General features: G+C 41.0%; 3 protein-coding genes and 4 non-coding genes across 8 annotated transcripts; 5 read left to right on the plus strand and 2 right to left on the minus strand.

The window, feature by feature from the left end:
- Positions 1-96: 96 nt before the first annotated feature.
- On the minus strand, positions 97-3,973 carry rab34b (RAB34, member RAS oncogene family b). 2 transcript variants are annotated; one of them, XM_028420928.1, is made up of 11 exons: positions 3,859-3,973; positions 3,487-3,693; positions 3,120-3,211; positions 2,689-2,754; positions 2,357-2,458; positions 1,970-2,034; positions 1,843-1,894; positions 1,678-1,759; positions 1,238-1,328; positions 1,042-1,149; positions 97-898 (listed from the first exon to the last, which is right to left on the minus strand). In XM_028420928.1, exons 2-11 carry the CDS (start codon positions 3,532-3,534, stop codon positions 846-848), a joined length of 759 nt encoding a protein of 252 aa, XP_028276729.1. In that variant the 5' UTR covers positions 3,535-3,693; positions 3,859-3,973; the 3' UTR covers positions 97-845. The 2 variants fall into 2 exon arrangements, with proteins under 2 accessions (XP_028276729.1, XP_028276730.1); XM_028420929.1 differs by having other exon boundaries at positions 3,487-3,964.
- A 2,495-nt stretch (positions 3,974-6,468) lies between these two features.
- On the plus strand, positions 6,469-6,540 carry LOC114446768 (small nucleolar RNA SNORD49). Its single transcript, XR_003671784.1, has one exon. It is a non-coding gene; the product is annotated as a small nucleolar RNA SNORD49 (small nucleolar RNA).
- A 359-nt stretch (positions 6,541-6,899) lies between these two features.
- Positions 6,900-6,974, plus strand: LOC114446767 (small nucleolar RNA SNORD49). Its single transcript, XR_003671783.1, has one exon. It is a non-coding gene; the product is annotated as a small nucleolar RNA SNORD49 (small nucleolar RNA).
- A 161-nt stretch (positions 6,975-7,135) lies between these two features.
- On the plus strand, positions 7,136-7,207 carry LOC114446765 (small nucleolar RNA SNORD65). The gene has a single exon (XR_003671781.1). It is a non-coding gene; the product is annotated as a small nucleolar RNA SNORD65 (small nucleolar RNA).
- Positions 7,208-7,653: 446 nt separating this feature from the next.
- LOC114446763 (small nucleolar RNA SNORD65) lies at positions 7,654-7,726 on the plus strand. The gene has a single exon (XR_003671780.1). It is a non-coding gene; the product is annotated as a small nucleolar RNA SNORD65 (small nucleolar RNA).
- A 1,728-nt stretch (positions 7,727-9,454) lies between these two features.
- On the plus strand, positions 9,455-15,657 carry LOC114446488 (calpain-1 catalytic subunit-like). Its single transcript, XM_028422132.1, has 21 exons — positions 9,455-9,695; positions 9,889-9,967; positions 11,318-11,573; positions 11,778-11,865; positions 11,948-12,066; positions 12,152-12,285; positions 12,364-12,547; positions 12,627-12,701; positions 12,797-12,894; positions 13,025-13,096; positions 13,476-13,618; positions 13,735-13,892; positions 14,055-14,066; positions 14,166-14,435; positions 14,525-14,582; positions 14,655-14,701; positions 14,811-14,879; positions 14,977-15,055; positions 15,139-15,252; positions 15,361-15,413; positions 15,530-15,657. Exons 1-21 carry the CDS (start codon positions 9,455-9,457, stop codon positions 15,554-15,556), a joined length of 2,376 nt encoding a protein of 791 aa, XP_028277933.1. The 3' UTR covers positions 15,557-15,657.
- Positions 15,658-15,702: 45 nt separating this feature from the next.
- Positions 15,703-18,789, minus strand: nsrp1 (nuclear speckle splicing regulatory protein 1). Its single transcript, XM_028422320.1, has 7 exons — positions 18,745-18,789; positions 17,997-18,087; positions 17,838-17,894; positions 17,633-17,761; positions 17,332-17,539; positions 17,048-17,150; positions 15,703-16,965 (listed from the first exon to the last, which is right to left on the minus strand). Exons 1-7 carry the CDS (start codon positions 18,762-18,764, stop codon positions 16,170-16,172), a joined length of 1,404 nt encoding a protein of 467 aa, XP_028278121.1. The 5' UTR covers positions 18,765-18,789; the 3' UTR covers positions 15,703-16,169.
- Positions 18,790-19,267: the final 478 nt, after the last annotated feature.

Raw genomic sequence — 19,267 nt, forward strand, 5'->3', positions numbered from 1 at the left:
GTTTCAAAAGAAGGACGATGTGGAGATGGAGCCATTTTATTCACAGTTCAAAGTCCAAACTACAAATATACAGTTCAGATAATATTCATACCCCTTTTTGTGCATGTAGATGTATTTTTAAATCTGCATACTTGATTAAAAAAATATTTCAGTTTATTTTGTCTTTGTGGATTGTTAAAGAGGTCTGAACACCGAAGCTACTTGCATACCTTTGTTTAATGGAAGATGCAAAAGAGCATAACAAAGACCCACATTTCTTTATCCTGTCTTGACTTGCTGAAGAAATCACTTAGCCACAGATGTGATCCGCTGCATGTTTCCACCCTCGCAAACAATCCCTCCATTTTCAAGATCATGAGAACCAGAGGAGAGAGAGATGCATTATGGGTATGACCACGGTCATCAGATCCGACACATGCATCAAATTAACAGCACAGAGACACATGACAAAAAGGCCAGAGTGGAAACTTTTTTTCTTTTAAAGCAGTAACAGGAGAAAAATGTTGCTTCAGACAGACACATGTTTTTTCACATCAAGTGAATAATGTTCTTATTTTCGTACGTTTACATAACCAGGCACATCACAAAGACTTGTTTGTTGCCAGCAGTAAACATTGTTGACAGGGCACTGTTTGGGTCATTCTGCTGACTGACTTGTTTACAGACAACCTAGGATCCATTTTGTCAAACCTACACCTCAGGTCATTATTAGCTCCTCTTCAGGATGTTTGCAGAATAAAGTACAACATGGTATTACGTTTATTGGCTCTATGCATGGAAGCCTGAGGGAGTCCCTGTTCCAGTTGATGTTTACTGTGGCTGTGTAACATGAACCCAGGTGAATCTCAGCAGCAGCCGGATTTCCACTTTGCTCTTTGGTCTTTGCTGTCTGTGATCCCTGTGAATGTAAATGTTTTGTAAGGAGAGAATGCATTTGTGTTGAGAAGACAGAGAAATAAAACACAAATGGCACCTTTGATTTATGTGAAGCCAGAAAAGACTGAACTCCACAGAATAATCGGACTGAGTTAGCTGACTTACTGATTATGTTACCGCCGTGCCTCGCCCCACTTTTCTCAAGCTCAGACAAAACGTTGGCCTCAAAAGTCAAAGAAGCCACACGGAAGAAGAAATCCCTGACACCATCTCCTAGACCATGACACAAGGCAGGGTTTAGTGAGCGATGAAACGGAAAAATGAAGAGCGTGTCGGGTGAATAAATGTGTTTATCTCCCACCTGACTTTGCTGACACGGCCCAGTACTCTGCTTTGATTTCCTCAGAGAGTCGGATGGCTTCCTGCTCGATCTGTGCCAACTGATCAGGAGACTGAGGGGTAACACACAGAGGTCAGTGGCTGAGCCTACAAGTTTTAAAGCAGCAAAGTCATATGACAGCTAGAAAACATTGGCTATTTCACCCTGGGTGCAAGTAGCATTGACTCTGCCCCCTCTTACTATCATTTTTCAATGAAACTTTGAAGCTATGAAACATCAGAGAGGCTAAAAACATCTGTTATAGTTTCTCACGTTGTGCATTCATGATGCCTTCATAGTGTCTGTTTTGTCTATTCTCAAAGCTGTTGCTGGTTTATTTTCTTTCCCATCAGGTAGCCAATCACAAAATTTTTCTGCTGTGTTTGTGAACTTCTAGTATCATTTTTGTAAATTTCACCCACACTGAGATCCTTCTTGGTACCGACAAGGAACAGTAGAACGCTGGAGGGGTCATTTTCCTTCATGGCATCCTCCAACCACTGCCTACACACACACACACACAGTAAGATTTCTGATGGCATTGTAATAACAGCAATACTGTGATGTAATAATGGGATATTCCTGACCTGGCGTGTATTAATGAGCTCACGCTGCTTAAGTCAAACACCACTATAATCGCTGGAGAAACAAGACACTTTGGATTGAAACAGATGTAAAAGCGACAGAATGTGGAGAGAGCTGAGCTGAAGTCACCTTGTGCTCCTCTGTAATAGGTGGAAGCGATGCACTTGAAGCGCTCCTGACCTGCTGTATCCCATCTGAAAACAGATCAGTGGTAAAGGTTTAGTCTATCAAGATCATGACTCTAGACAGACAGGCTGTAAAGCTCATAACATAAACACACAGTATGAGAAAACGTTCTGTATAAGACAAACTAAGTCGACAGTCTACCAACAAGACTATCAAATTATCCAGAGGATGTTGAACTAACTCACAATTATCTAATAATAAACTCCTTCCTGGGGATGTGTTGCATTAAACAAGACCAATCATCAGCCTGTTTGACTCTAATGTTCAGTTAAGTCAATTTGTGAATGGTTCAGTCTATGATGTGGGTGTGTCTCTGTGCAACATGCTTACAGCTGCAAACTGAAGGGAATGCCGAGCACCTCAAAACGCTCCATCTCAAAATCCACCCCGATGGTCGCCTTGTAGTTCTTATTGAACGCATCTTTACAGAACCTTAAAGAACCACAGAGAGAGAGAGAGAGAGAGAGAGAGAGATCAATAAAGACAGATAGAGACATTACAGATAGAGGTCTGACTTCAAGTTTTCTTCTCTGAGACCTTCAGTACCATCAAAATAACACACACAATCTCAGTTGAAGTCTAAACAACATGTCACTTAATGCATGGATTTATTAATAATGAACTTAATTTGAAGAGAGTTTGGTCTCATGAATACTTCTCACCTGCTAATCAGACACGTTTTCCCAACCGCAACATCACCCACTACGATGACCTTGGCGATGTTGAAACTGGCAACAGAAAGCCAAAATGACCCCCCATATAGCAACAACACAACAAGATGCATTGAATTAACCTACATAAACACAGTTTTCTTCTACAGCCCCCTGAGGATGAAGTTAATGTATAAATCACATGCAGCTGATACAGAAAAATGTACATAATTGAATAGGGCAGCAGCCTTATCTTTAAATAGACCCCCAGCTTAATGTGGTCAGATGTGGCGGGTGTGGTTTGATGGCTGTCAGGTGACACAGCACACATAGTGTGACCTAAAGGGACTGGTAGAACTAAATTCATTTAATTTGAACTTGTATCTCAGTGTGTGCAGCAGCAGAATAGATGACAGCGTTTATTAACCCTTATGTGATCATACCTGACCGTGCACGGCTTCTGAACCTGACACACAGCCTTCACCTGTGGGTGGAAGCCGTCTTTTGTGTGCAGTGCTGCATTTGGACTGAAACACTGTCAAGGAAGCAGTAAGAAGAAATAGTCAGGAGCTAACAGTTGAACAGGCAAAAAGGATTTCTTGGTAGATAAAAAATTAAGCATTAAAAAAGCAGGAGAAGCCAACAAAACATCCACACTGATTTTTGGTTGTCATTTGGGTGGTGAAACTTTCTCATCTAATTTGCAGCTTTGAGAGAAACAAAGAGCAGACTCTAAATAACCTCAATAGTTCCACTGTTAGTTTTAATTGCATTACAGAGCAGATATCTTGTGTGCCTGTATTTACTAACCTTTGGAAGCTCAGTAATGACCCGGTCCTTCTTCACTGGTGGCAACATGCTGCTAAGTCGTTGATCAGTGCACACGTACACACACACACCTACAGACCCACAGACCTAAAAGCTGCCACTATGACTTCTTCTAGAGGACAGACACCCTCCTTTTTATTCACCACTCATTCCACAAAACCAGAGAAAGACAGAGTCTTTCAACTTAGCCTGAAATCAAGTACAAAAACAGTTTAAATGTCAGTTTTAACACATGGAACAACACGGGAAGAACAAACATCAGACTGTATTTGGGCTGACTGTAAAGGATGGAAAAACCTCTGAGGAGGAAAAAAAACAAAGCAGCTTGAACAGACAACAGTTGAACAACTTTACCTGAAGCAGAGGGAGGGCGTGGGTCAGTGATGTGATAGCTAAAGTCTCCCAAAGAAATAAATCCTGAAAAATATATGCTCACAGCAATGAAGACAGTCTCCACAGTCTGTGCTCCTAACACACTGACCATAAGAAGACTCTTCTGAAATCAGTGATGAGAGCCCACCTGCTCAACAGCGCCCCCTGTGGAGAATTTTACCACTTACTGACACTTTGAAAGAGAGGATGTAGAGCACTTTTTTGTCCTGCTCTGTAATGATCTGTCAATATTGCACATAACCAAAGAGCCAAAAAATAGTAAGAAATAAAGTGAGAGCAGTCTTCTAATATTATTATTAGAATAACAAAAGAAAACCCATACATACCTTTAATATATAATATGTTATTCAATAAATTTACCAAACTCCTGATGCCGTTTTAACTCCGGCATATAGCAGACGGCCACCAGGGGGCCTTCAACGTCGTTGAGAGCTGGTGACGTTTAATCTCTGCGACGCTCAGACTTAATAAATTCCGGTTACCAAGCACGTTTCAGATCTTTTCAACTTCGGTGTCTCCGGCGTGGTCGTGTTGGAGCGTGGACGTCTACTGAACCTATTTAGAGCTCGAAAAGAGCTCACAGTCATAATACTACGTTAGTACCACTGACTGTAAAACTAACAAACGTAAGTTGAAGATTGTCTTTCAACTAAAATGTCGATATTCACTAGCTAAAAAGAAACCTTAGCGGTTAGTTGATGGGCCTTAGGAAGCCACGTGGAGGGGAATATGCGTACTAAGACAATACTTCGTGTGCTAACAGATGCTACATGTGCTTAGCTTTGCTGGTTTGTTTTAAACTACTGTTAATGTACTAGCTATATTTTTTTCTTCTGCACGTGGATTTCATGTAGTTATGCTTAAAATAAGCTGAGGTCACGCAGTTCTCCCTGCCGCCTTATTTTCTCTTCCTGGACTAACAGGCCCTTAACAGGATTCAAATCAAAGACGTGTTGACTTCCACTGATGTAGTCTAATATTCAGTGTGTTTTATTCAGTATGATTATCATAACTCTTGCATTTTGTCCCCTCAGGTGAAGGCCCTGCTCGCACCATGAGTTTAACGAGATTTATACACTGCTTAAAACGAATAAAGGGAACACTTGAACAACACAATGTAACTCAGCCTGTCCAGTTAGGAAGCAGCATTGATTGTGAATCAATTTAGGCTGCTGTTGTGCAAATGGAGCAGGTGGAAATGAGAGGCAATTCTCTAGACAACCCCTATAGGAGAGGTTCTACAGGTGCTGACCACACACCATTTCTCTGTTCTCATCCTTTCTGGATGATGTTGTCAGTTGCATTTTGTCAGTGCTCTCAGCCCTAGAGGTAGCATGAGGCGGTGTCTACAACCAACAGAAGTTGCTCAGGTAGTCCAGCTCATCCAGGAGGGCACATCAATGAGAGCTGTGGCAAGAAGGTTTGCTGTGTCTGTCAGCACAGTGTCCAGAGCATGGAGGAGATACCAGGAGACGGGCCAGTACACCAGGAGATGTGGAGGGGGCCGTAAGAGGGCAACAACCCAGCAGCAAGACCGCTACCTCCTCCTTTGTGCAAGGAGGAGCAGGAGGAGCACTGCCAGAGCCCTGCAACATGACCTCCAGCAGGCCACTAATATGCAGGTTTCTGCTCAAACTGTCAGAAACAGACTCCATGAGGGTGGTGTGAGGGCACGACATCCAAAAGTGGGACTTGTGCTTACAGCCCAACACCGTGCTGAGCGATTGGCATTTGCCAAAGAACACAAAGATTGGCAGATTCGCCATTGGCGTCCTGTCCTCTTCACAGATGAGAGAAAGTTCACACTGAGCACATGTGACAGACGTGAGAGAGTCTGGGGACGCCGTGGAGAACGTTCTGCTGCCTGCAACGAGAATCGCCGGTTTGACAGTGGGTCAGTAATGGTGTGGGGAGGCATTTCTTTGGAGGGCCGCACAGCCCTCCATGTGCTAGCCAGAGGTACCCTGACTGCCATTAGTTACCTAGATGAGATTCTCAGACCCATTGTGAGACCATATGCTGGTGCAGTGGGCCCTGGGTTCCTTCTGATGCATGACAATGCTAGGCCTCATGTGGCTGAAGTGTGTCAGCAGTTCCTGCATGATGAAGGCATTGATGCTATGGACTGGCCTGCCCGTTCCCCAGACCTGAATCCAATCCAGCACATCTGGGACATCATGTCTCGTTCCATCCACCAACGCCACGGTGCACCACAGACTGTCCAGGAGCTGACTGATGCTTTAATCCAGGACTGGGAGGAGATCCCTCAGGACAACATCCGCCGCCTCATCAGGAACATGCCCAGGCGTTGTAGGGAGGTCATACAGGCACATGGAGGCCACACACACTGAGCCTCAATTTGACTTGTCCTCATGTATTCCACTAAGTAATGGATGAAGATTTTTACCTGGAGTATTTCATTAATTGAGATCTAGGATGTGGTGTTTAAGTGTTCCCTTTGTTTATTTTTTTTGAGCAGTGTATTAAGTCAACTTTGGGTCCTCTCACTCTGGAAGGTGAGTAATTGTGACTTTAATTCTTTATTTGTAAATCTGTTTTTACTGCAGTTGTGTCAGTGATGAAAACTGTGAATAGGAAGTGCCGTCTGATGCGATAACTGACGATGTTTCTTGATCACTGCTCTGAGCCACCAAAACCCTAACTTGTCCTCAGATGTGATCATTCTAGAGAAAGTATCAATGAGTATTTCATTTTCTCTTGAAGATATATTGGAACATTCTGGGTCAAGGAGGTGGAGAGTTGATGGAGGTAAGTGTTTTTTCTAAAGGTTACTTCAGAACAAGCGTTTATAGTGATGGAATTTAAATTGAAGCCACAGTTGCTGTCAGGCTGTTCAATAGTGTAACTATTTTCCTTCTACAGTTGAAAAGCTTTGGAGTGCTGCTAAAGGATGAGAATACCCACAGCCCACACCTGGTGACCACATGTTTGAATGACGGGTAGGTTGGTGTGTTTTCATTGTATGTTACTAGGTGAAGCTTTGTAGTGATGAAAATCTCGAGTAGGAAGTGCCGTCCGATGCGACAACTGACGATGTTTTGTCCACTTTTCTGAGTTGTAAGCGTTTTAGCGTTTTACAAATGTTGGCCTTCTGTTATTTGTCTGATTTGTCCTTTTCTTTTTCTGGCAGGTTACTGTGCAGGATCTGCTCCCAGCTGAAGTGGCAGATTGAGCAGGTAGATTTTGTTTGTACGCATGTAAAACTCTTTGCTTCTTGTGGTGATGAAACTTAAACTTATAGCTGGAATTACCGGCAGACTGTTCAGTGTTGATTCTTAGTTTTCTGAACAAGAAATTACACCTGTAACACCTAATCTGAAATTGACTTGATGAAGGCTGATTTTTCACTTTTGTTTGTTCTCAGGGCATAGCAGGAACCTTCCTCTGAAGTCATTCATCTCCTACAACGCTGATGCACCGTTGATGTTCCCGTAAGTTTATTTTCAGAGTCTTTTTTCATCCTTGAATTTACTGGTAAAAGTTTTTGATCAGAGGAATATAATTATAAAACTCTGGAATAGAAGTGCCATCAGATGCAATGACTGACTTTCCTGAGGCTTTTTAGGGTGTCTCTTAACACAGAACATTCACAGGAGTATTTGAGTATACTGCTTGTACAGTTTAATTTTCTGTGTTTCAGTTGCAGCTGCCCCTGCCAAGGTTATCCAGTGCTGCTGGATGAATATGACAGGTATTCTTTTTGAGCTGTACCACACAAATGGCTGTCATTCATTGTTGTGATGAAACCTAAACTGAAAAGCTGGAATTACCGGCAGATTGATCAGTGGTGACTCTCGGTTTTCTGAACTTAAATGGCAGCATCAGGTATTATTCATGAGTGAAATGATTTGCAGTCTGACTGAGTTTTTCTTATCCTACAGAATGGGATCCAGTTTGGGGCCACTCCGTTTCATTATACCTGCATGCTGCATGTGGTAAGGTATTGTCATTTGTTCAATATATGATAAAATGTATATATAGCGAGGCAAATATTTCACTGATACAATAATGTTCAATAACATCTGCATTCAAGCTGCCAATTATGACCTCTGCTGGGGAAACTCAGTCATTGCAGCATGAATAATCATGATCATCAGTGGTTTAACATCTTGCTCTGTCTTTTCTAAAGTTGTCTTGAAACTTGAAAAATAAAGTTTCTCTTATGTAACATTCTGACTCTTCCTGTCATTTTTTTCCTCGGAACAATTGTATACTGCCACTGGCCTGTAGCTAATGAAAAGCTCAGGGTTAAGGGTGTTAACAGCAGCATGCTTAGACAACATGTAAATTCTGTTTCAATGTAGCTCACTTTAAGGGTTTTGCTGTGAAGAAAACCCTTTTTGTTTTTGTACTTGATGTCAGGACCCCAAATATTTTTGGGCTGCTCACTAATATGAAGAACCTTGTGTAACTGATGGCACGACGGCAGTTGCATTGAACAAGTTGTGCACCATCTGCAAACATACAGCCCGACTTAAGCTATAATGGTCTTTTTATTAATAGTCAGTGTTTTTACACTGGCATTTGGAATCTGATCAGTGTTGAAGCAACATTTTTTTTTTTTTAAACGAAGCAAACTTGTAAATGTGTTAAAACATGCAGTTCTGAATGAGTAACGGGGGTAAAAATTGGAATCTCCCAAAAACTTCATGCATATCAGGATGTCTTTAAGGTTGTTTTGCTTTACAGCAGCAATCGCGCTGCATGAATTTCGGTTTTTTAGATTTTATAAGTGTTTTTATGTAACTGCAGGAGAGTCCCTGGCAGTCAGCACTGCCTTGTCTTTCATACTGCTACATGAACCCTTTTCCACAGAAAATGTTAACCAGAGGGCATAGCAAATTTGGAAAGACATTTGAGGTCCCAAGTTTCTTCTAGCCAGGGACAGGTGTCTTACTGCTGTGTCCTACCACCAATGTCTGAATGGTTTCCTCAGAAATGCTGCTGTGCCATAGCCTAGCCCTAAGTATTTGGTCTAATTGCTGCTGGCATGTGGTGTTCTGTCATCAATCCAAAGGCCTCTTTGCTTTAGAATAAACATTGTTAGTTCAGATTGTACTTGTTTCGTTTTTTAAAGGTTTGCATGGAGAAAAATGCTTTATGTTGTGTAAACAATTTAAGAAGTATCTGCAGAAAAAAAGATGATACCTCCCGTAGACTTTTAAATGGCTTCTCTTTTTGTTTTGCTCTGACTGCCTATGCTCCTCTTTATTCAAAATAAAACACTGTTATGCTAAAGCATTGCGTCCATCTTAAAGTTTTTGGGAGTGTTGCTTGAATAACCTGATCCACCATTGTACATTCTGAGATCTGGATTTGAGATGTAGGTAGAAAATAAGGTGTTGCAGTAACATCCGCATATGAAATGCTCAACTGGATTAATAAAGCAATGTCATGTCAATGAGTTTTTAATAGAACCACATGATGTCTGATATGGAGTGTAAAGTTGCATGCTCTGCTAATAAAATGTGTAACTCTGACTGTTCTGCCACTTGCTAAGTTCAGTCAGAAGCTTCTGCTGCTGCTCAACGCCAACATGACCTCTACCTGCATCAGACTGATTCACTCCTTTTATGAGAGTGGAGGTGAGGGGAGCCTTTCTAATCTAATGGTGAAATTTAAAGGCCAAGACTACAGGCAGCTCAAGGAAGCTCCGCTCAGAGAGGGAAGGAAATTTGTTGATGAAAAGTTCCCAGCAAACCTCAGCTCACTGGGAAAACTGGAGAACATGACAGCTGAGCAGATGAGAGGGTTCAAGTGGCTAAGACCACCTGTAAGTAAACTTTTATTAAAGAAAAAGATCCAAACATTTCTCATCTTTTTTTTTTTACAGGAAATTAACCCTGAGGCTGCTTTTGTTGTGGACGGCACTTCAAGACTCAAGGAAGCGTTCATGTGCAGGCTTTCATATTAGGATTCTAAATAAGTACTGCAAACAAAAAAATTTTTTTTTTCTGTGTTTGCATGCAGGCAATTGCTGGTTTCTTTCATCCATTGGCGTTCTCAATCCTTGGTGGCACAAGTGGTGCCTCTGGAACAAAGTTTCAAGGTACAATAAACTGGAATATTTCACCTCAGGGTAAAGGCATTGTGGATCTTATGGAGACATGATCTCTGGAACACCATGTGAAGCCTTCAGTTCTGCTGAACTGAAGAAGCCACTTAGGGGAGCTATGAAGCATCTTCAAAGAACAATCCTTGAGTCCAGTTGCCTCGATTTAAACTCTTGGAAATGATTAGTTTGATAATGAAATGATTCGTTTTTCAGTTTACTAGCTAAGCTTTTATAGGATTAGGGAGAAGGGATTGATGTTATGGAATAATACTGAATTATTTGTGCTAACGTGCTGTTATGTAAAAGACAACTTTAAACCTGACAAAATAAGAATGACACAGAGTTATTCCTATACTGCAGGGTTTTTTTTTGCATAGTAATGCTATAAAACTTGAATAACACACGGATAATTCATTGTGTTCTGTCTGTGCTGTGTGTGTCAGGACTTGTTAAAGTATGTCTCTTTGCCTCAGTTTGAGTGTTGCTGTCATGACTGTAAGTGAACAGCTTACCTGAAGGTATACAGCAGCCTGTCCTCACCTAAAATCATAATTATTATGTTTTGTTTACACTTACAATTTCAGAGCTGACAATATGCTTTTACAGTAAAATCTGGGGCCAACTATTCTCTAATGTTAATTCCCCAGCAGGGTTCCTGCTTGATTTTCTTTTCACAACTTTTGTAGTTTTATTTTTTTGGTTGTGAGGTTTTGTTTGAAAAGCTGTTTTTTTTGTGCCACAACCGTGAGTAAAAACATAAATACCATTGAGTTCCGCCTGCCAGTGGTTTTATTTTTCACTTTAATAAATCAAATGAATCCACTGCCTTAGTGCACGTCCTCCCTAACCGCCCTAGACGAGCAAATTAAGCCTGATGGTGGGTAAAACTTGTGTTTTACATTCTACTACATACTTTTAAAGAAAGAGTTAAGTGTTTGAGAATTAATTCTTAATCTGGAACTGTTTATACATCATTTGTAATCTAATTACAGATAACCCATACTAATTATCGTTATTATTTCTGTTAGCGAGTGCAAGTATTTGCCTTGGAGAAGAAATGTTCACACACCTGATCGTTCCGCTGTTCCTACCTGCAAACCTGTTTTTTTTGCAGTCAGCTAACTCCCCCAACAGGTTTTCTACACACCTCTGGGCAGACTGACTTCAGACTTATATAAGACAAGGGGAGGGGCAGGGATCAGTTGCACAGTCCAGACTTGGTGATTCCAAGTTATTTCTCCTACAAGGAAGCAGTAGCTGGTTGTCACTGTTTTACAGGTAATTATTAGGAAGCTTTGGGATTTCAACATATTTCATTGATCTATACTTGCTCTTGTCTTTCAGAGTCTGTCTGAAACCTCTGGACATCATGTTTGAAACTTCCACCTCCATCATCAACCTGCGTTACCAGGATGGCAGCGAGGGCAGCCCCTCCAACCCTACCAAGTTCAAAAACCAAGACTATGCGCAGCTGAAGGATAACAGCCTCCGCGGAGGACAGCTGTTTGTGGACAGCAGCTTCCCCCCTGAGCTTAGTTCTCTGGGTGACTTGAAAATTCTGAAAAAGACGGAACCTCCAGTGACATGGCTTCGACCAGCTGTGAGACACTTTAATAGATATTTGAGCTCATTTATCTGCAACACTTTGAAATATCATAACCAAACTTGGTTACATGACCATTGACCATGTTGTGAATGTTGTGACATCACTACAATGTGTTACTGTCGCCACTTCATTGCTGCATGCAGCTATATTTGTTTTTAAATTCTCATCAACATCGGACTGATGTTCTTTGTCTTCCAGGACATCTTGAAAGCGCAAAACAGAAAACCAAAGCCTGTTTTCCTCTATGAAGGCGCCTCAAGATTTGACTTTGGCCAAGGGGATGTGGGTAAGTGAGAATTCGTGATTTGGAGCTTAAGACAACAAACAAATGAAGATCTTTAGGATAAGATGTTTTCTTCTGTCACCAGGTGACTGCTGGTTTTTGGCTGCAATTTCCACACTGACATTCCAGGAAAAACTGTTGGCACAGGTGGTGCCTATGGAGCAGACCTTTGACAACAACTATGCAGGAATATTTCACTTCAGGGTAAAGAGTTAATAACATACAAATATGCTAAAACAAAGCTTCCACAACACATGGTGGTTATTCATTTTTGTCTTCTCTGTTTCAGTTCTGGAGGTTTGGAAAGTGGGTGGACGTCGTCATTGATGATCTTCTGCCTACACGCAACAAAAATTTCCTGTCGGTGAAGTTCAAAGGTTCAAATGAGTTCTGGGCTCCTCTGCTGGAGAAAGCATACGCCAAGTAAACATTTCTCACATAACCTCATACAAAGCTGTTTGAGAAGGCCATGCACTGTTGAACCTCTGTTTTCTCCTTCAGAGTGTGTGGCTCATATGCAGACATGGATGCTGGGTGGTCAACAGAGGCTTTCAAGGATTTCACTGGAGGAGTGAGTATGATGTATGACCTCAAGGATGCTCAAACTTGTGAGGAGATGTGGCTCTCACTGACCAGAGCCACATCCTGTAAATCCATGATGTGCTGCTCAACCGACTCAAAAAAGGTAAGAACTACTTTCTTAGAAGAACTTTAATATTATTCTAACTTTTTATTAACTTAATCTTAACGAATTTAATGTTCAGGATTCACTGGAAAACTCTGTATCAGAAACTGGCCTGGTGTATAAACATGCCTACTCTGTCACTGGTGTCACTGAGGTAATTTAACTAGCAATCAAAAGTCAAAAGAATTACTTTTTTCTTCACCTTTTATTTTGAAAGTGTCTCATTTTAATTCATGATTTTATATTAAGGTTACATATACGGAAATGGAAAGTCAAAGCAAGCAAATGCTGGTTCGTGTCATGAACCCATGGGGCAAACAGGAGTGGAGCAGACAGTGGAGCGACGAGTAATCTTATATCCACACAGACAGTATCTGTGCCTGTTACACATTTAACACCGCAGGAAACATAAAGAATCAACTATATTCTATCAGTATGTAAAATCCTGCTTTTGATTTATTTCCTCCGTGCACTCAGGTCTGACATGTGGCAAAAGGTGAGCCCAGAAGATCGAGAAAAGTGTGACATCCGTAATGATGGAGAGTTCTGGTAAATGAAAAGCTAAAGTATTATTAGGAACAGCTCTGTTTGTAGGAGCCATGCCACACTGACATGAAGCTGTTTACATAGCTCAAGAAAAAGAATATTCATGTAATATACTAATTGTAAAGACACAAAATCCAATTTAGATCCTGATTCGGACAATTAATATGTCCTCTAGACACATTCCAAAAAAGATTTTGCAGGGGATTGGTTGGCCTAGCTATAATTCTGACCAATCAGATCGCTTATGAGCAAAACTTGTTGTGGTACCTAAAACACAGGTATTGCTAGTGCCTCATAGGATTGGGGAATTATAGTGTTACTAAAAAAAGTTAGTAGTAGCTAGTAGTTGACGTTTTGTTTCTTTACTTTTCCCTCTTGTCAGGATGCCGCTGGAAGATTTCTGCCACTATTTCAGGGTACTGTATATCTGCTGTGAGAACCCAAACTTCCTTGATGGTGACCTGACCTGCCAGTGGAAAAGCATGTCATACGATGGCAGCTGGGTGGCAGGGGGCAACGCAGGTGGTAATGTGAACAGCTGTGGCCTAGTTCATTCACTACAAAAATGATTTATCTTGTTTTATCAGCACAATAAACACCACACTAATGATGTCATTGTCATTGTTTTTCATCACCTGTAGCCGACTTCGCTACAAACCCTCAGTATCGTGTCCAGGTGGCTGTAATAAACAAGCAAGAGAGTAACGACCACAACGTCTTGCTGTCACTGATGCAGGTACCTCAGCAGGGACATCGTAAACAGGAGGAATATTACACAATGAAACTCCAGGTGTATAAGGTATGCACCCTGATGTGTGTGTAAAATATACAAAATATATAGGAGTGATGTAGCAAGCTGTGAAATCAACAGGTCATACCCAAATCAAATATGTTTATTAGGTTCTAAAACGCCTCCCTATTACAGTCAGTGTTATAATAACGTTTGTTTTATATTCAACAGGTTCCTCCAGGGGTAAGTGTACAGAAAATCAAATGTCACACAGAGCTTATTTTAACCATAGATAGTAAGTTTATGCAAATGAAGCAATTTGAAGATTTGCGTTTCTTCCAGACCCCACAGGGACGTCTGCCATCCTCCATCTTTAAGAAACCTTTGCCATCCCAATCAACCAAAAATCTGTCACTGAAAAAAGAGAGGGAAATAGTTAAGGTGTACAGTCTGGAGCCTGGAGAGTACGTGATCGTCCCTTCCATCAAGGATGTCCCCCAAACAAATACAGAGTTTGTTCTCACCGTCTACACCAAGGCCGATGCTAAGACCATCCCGACAGGGGCCAAAGAGGAGACCATCTTCGACGTATTTAACCACTATGCTGATCAGGTGCAATTATTTTCTCTGCTTTTTCTATAGCTCCTTCTCCGCACTCCTCCACCTTTCCTTCACTATTTAATGTTTCTGTCTGTTATCAGAACAGTGAGCTGAGCCACAGACAGCTCCAGAAGCTCCTGAATGACCGTTTCCCTCATGGTAAGTTGAATTCTAAACACTTAAAATCATAATTGAATCTCCTCACTAAAGCAGTGTTTCTGCCGTTCACAGGGACCTTTGATTTGGACACCTGCAGGAGCATGATCGCCATGGTGGACGTATCCTAAAACACCACAATGATCCTGTCAAATGTAATCGCAACATTCACATTAAGGGTACAATAGTTGCTACAATAACTGCTTGATTAGTTATCCTCAACATGCACAGCAAGACCAGAGGATGACGATGACCATCACTGAATTCTCAGCTCTCTGGAAGAAGATTGAGGAGTACAAGGTAATGGTGATGGCAGACATGTTTCAGTTCATTTCTTTTAAAAGTGCAGACTGTGATGTGCATGTAATCATAAGACATGTATTCATCCTTCCATCAGAATCTCTTCTATCGCTCTGATACCAACAAGAATGGAGCTCTCTCTGACCAAGAGATCCAGAATGCAATCAAGGCTGCAGGTAACGCTAATTATCAATAACAAGAGGACTTCCTTCATATTCACAGGTATAACTGGATCACTATCTCTTTGTGTCTGTGCCAGGAATGGATGTGAATGATGCCACAGTGAAGATGATGATATCCAGGTATTCAGATTCTGGATCCACCATCTTGGAGAACTTCATCTCTCTCATGGTGCGCCTGGATAAGATGTCATGTAAGTGAATCACTCACATTACATCATCGGCTTTCACTTGAAGCGTATATCCATTTTATTTTCCTATTTAAAAATGTGTTTAAGTTAATTAAAATCTTTTCTTTACAGCGGTTTTTAACAACAACTCAACTGATGGAGTGATCACCTTTAACCGCGATGAGGTAAGTCTGTTTCAACCAAATGGCACATATTAATTTATCGCTACATTTCTATAGTCATTATTCAATAAAACCATCACAAATATTAATGCCAAAAATGGCCTTTTCTTTTGTTTTAGTGGAGCAACATCTTCATGTACAACTAAACCAAAGTGGACACAGGAGCCAAAAGAGTACCATACTGTTGCATTACCCATGTAAACCAGTGACACATTTATTTGACAAAATAAACAGTTACTTGCTAAAATCTTGTGAAATTGTCTTTCATATAAATCAGATATAAGAGACAAAATGTGGACCGAAAATGTTTTATTAACTCATTACTTAACTCATTAAGAGAAAGATACAAAAGCAAACACAGTATTGCTACTTTAGCCAAAATTCAGGTTATTTCACACCGATACATATTTCCAAATATACAATGAGATAGAATTTCCTATTTAGACTCATACCAATATGTGATGATACAACAGAATCTCTCCTTTAAAACAGGTCAAGTCCATCAGCACACAATGCTGCTTATATCAAGTCACCCTAGTGTAATGTGGAGCCTGTGTTACCAAAAGACTGTTATAATTGTATTGTGAGAGGTCTCTGCCAGAAACAAACGCAACCTGCAACAGCTTCAGTTAGTGCAAGACTACTGACAGAATGAGAAACTGAAAGTGGTTTTTCAAAAATCACATTTTATTCCCCTAAACTGAAATCAAAGTTGAGTGCAATTCAGAGATGTTTCTATTGCCTGTAGGACAACAGCTTTCAATCTTCCTCCCTCTCAATGTAGCTCTTACTGGCTGAGCGTGCCATCTGTCGGGCCATGTACCTTTCTCTTGCAGAACTCACAGTCTGATCCGTGCTGCGCTTCACAAACTTGCTCACCTTCTCCTCCGTGTCCTCTTTCTCCTCACCCTCCTCCTTCTGGTCGTCTCTTTCTTTCATTTGTTCCCTTGCTGTCTCTGTCTTCTCTGGATCATTTTCTTCCCTCTTCACTGGCTTCTCCTTCTCAGATTCCTTCCCTCGCTCCCTGTCTTCTTCTGAGTATTTGTCCCTCTGCTTGTCTTCATCTGGATTCCTCTTCTCTTTTTCCCCATTTTTATCCCGCTCTCTTTCTTTGGGGCTCCTCTCCCTCTTCCTGTGCCTGTCTTCCTTCTCTGTATCCCTCCTGCTTCTGTCTCTGTCATCTTCTCTTACTCTGTCTCTGTCCTTTCTTCTATCCCTGTCACTTCTTCTTTCTCCGTATCTGTCATCTCTTTCTCGTCCTCGGTTCCTGTCTCTTTCTCTATCTCTGTCCCTCCCTCTGTCTCTGTCATGGTCTCTGTGGCTCTTTTTATGTCTGTCTCTTTCCCTCTCTCTTTCCTTCTCTTTATCTTCTCCGCTCCCTGATGAAGGCGACCTCTGTCTGTATTGGCGCTTGGAGTGTGCAGAGCCTCCACCTGGCTTGCTAAACCCAGACTTTTGCTCATGTCCCTCCTCACTGTCACTATCTGAACTTGGGATATTGTCATGTAGTGTGGGTGAGGAAGCAGGTGAATTCCTCTCCTTTGAAGATTGAGTTCTATGGAAGAAGGAACAAAAAAATCAAGGTGTAGCATAGCTCGTTTAATTGATGATGCAACTGGTATTAAGTTGTAACTCACTTGGCTGCCGTGCGGTCTGGTATGGTCTCCTCTCCTACAGTCTGATTCAGCAGGTGCCGATAGAAGCCGCTCAGGTCTTTCTGTTTCCTCACATCCAAAGCAGCTAACAAAAACAAACATAGTAATCATGGACCCTGTGTCACAAAATTATAGTCCATTCCAAACCATTTGTGTGTCATATGAGAGATGAACTGATGAAATTATTTGGGTTCAAGTTCATTTACTTTCATTCTCTTGCTCGTGGATAAGTTACGCTTATGTGGCTACAAACAGATCAGTCTTACCTTCCAGCTCTGCCTGTCTCCGTTCTCTTTCCTCCTCCTCCTTCCTCTCCTGAAGTTTTTGCTTATAGGCAGAGGTAACGTAGGCCTCTTTATCAGCAAACTTTTCTCCTTCTGCCTCTCTTTCCTTCTGAATTTTCCTCTCCTCCCTTCGTTCTTGCTCTTTCTTACGGTCCTCAACTGCTTTCATCAACTGGTGGATATATTTTGGCTGTAACAAAGAGATACATTATTACATATGTGTTATTCCTTATTAGGATTCTAGAGATTTTCAAAAAAAATGTGTTTAATAAAATAAAATTACCCTTTTGTCTGCACTTTCCAGAATTTTTTTGTTGCTCTCAAGTCTCTGTTTTTGGATGTCATCATACACAGAATCATAGTCATATACAGTGCTGTCCTCATCCAGGGCCTTCTGCATCTCCAAACGGGTCTTCAGATAAAAATTAAATTAAATTGGGGGTAAAAATGGACACAATTCACATGAAACTTTTAATGTGTTTTCATACCTGCTTCATCATCTTCTTTTTAACAGCTTCCTTCTGCAGACTCTCACCAACCGATGTCTGTGAAACAAAAAAAATACCAGCAAATATTTAGACAAAAGGTTTCTGTAGTCGTAAAAAGTATTATTTTATTTCCCTGCATAACCAATCCAAATGTCCCACCTCATCATCTGAGTCATCTCCAAACACCGAGGGTCTCTGCAAGGTTGCAGCCTTTGACACACCCTTCTTTTGAGATAAGATTAGCCCATACCTCAAGGAAAAAGAAAGAAAAGGTGTCTGTATTTCACATGCAGAACTTTCTTGGGCCATAATTCTCCAGGAAAAGCCATATATTTAGTTTTAGAGTGTAGTACAGTAAAGTAAAGTTACATGTTGGTGGACTTTCTCACATTTCATTTAGACAACACAGCGAATAGCTAGCATCTGGACTCAAGCAGTCCACTGTGTTTAAAAGAATTTATTCCAGAAAACACAAGTATTTTGAGGCAGCGATTTGTAGTTGTTGCTCTACTTATAGTATGGTTTAAGCGGATGTTAATATTACCATATGATAAGTGACTTTCTGGACCTGAACGTGGGTTTATTTTAGTGCAAAAAAGACGCAAAACCTGCGTGATTTGTACAAAGAAACCGCATTTAAGACACAGCCGGTCTTACTCGGCAACGCAACGGACACTGATAAGTACATGCCTAATTGACGAGCTGATTTGTTTACCATAACGTTAGCAACTGGCTAGCCCCTGAATGTGTGTGGACCAGCGTTTTACAAACACTTCGTCGGGTGTAATTGCACGGGTGCTTCATTAAATTGAAGTCTGCATCACAATCATACCCCACACAATTTACACAGATATGGTTCATTGTAATCACACGTTGTCATGAACAGATTAGCATGTTAGATACTCACTGCTTTGTAGGGAACGCCATCTTGTTGTGCTTACTGTGAACGAGAAAGGCAGATTCGACACAATCAATTTTAGCAACCTCAGTCAAGGAGTGTATACTAAAAATAATTTAAGCTGGCACGCAATATGGTTCTCATAGATACATCAGTCATACTTATATTTTTTGTCAATTATATTTTATTTTAAACATAAATGTGGTTTGGCCGTCTGTTGCGAAAGTGTGGATTTTAGTAGCAAGTAGACATACAAGCGGCAGAGAAACATCAAAAGACTTGACAAAACCTGTGTTATATTTGCGCCATTAGGAAATATAGCTATACTATTTGTGTGACATAAAAATGTATATTACAATGGATGGAGCCTTATATTAAGCCTAAATGTGACAAATCGTTTGTGTGTTTATTAACGTTACCAGTAGATGGTGACATTGCTCCGAATTAAAACGCATCGACCAGTTTAGACAGAAATATGACATCTGGAGAAGAATTTACAACAAAACAGCAAAAAAAACTTTAAAAACGTCAT

The sequence above is a fragment of the Parambassis ranga genome, chromosome 14 (genome assembly GCF_900634625.1).
Source record: "Parambassis ranga chromosome 14, fParRan2.1, whole genome shotgun sequence".
Classification (NCBI taxonomy): Eukaryota; Metazoa; Chordata; class Actinopteri; family Ambassidae; genus Parambassis; species Parambassis ranga.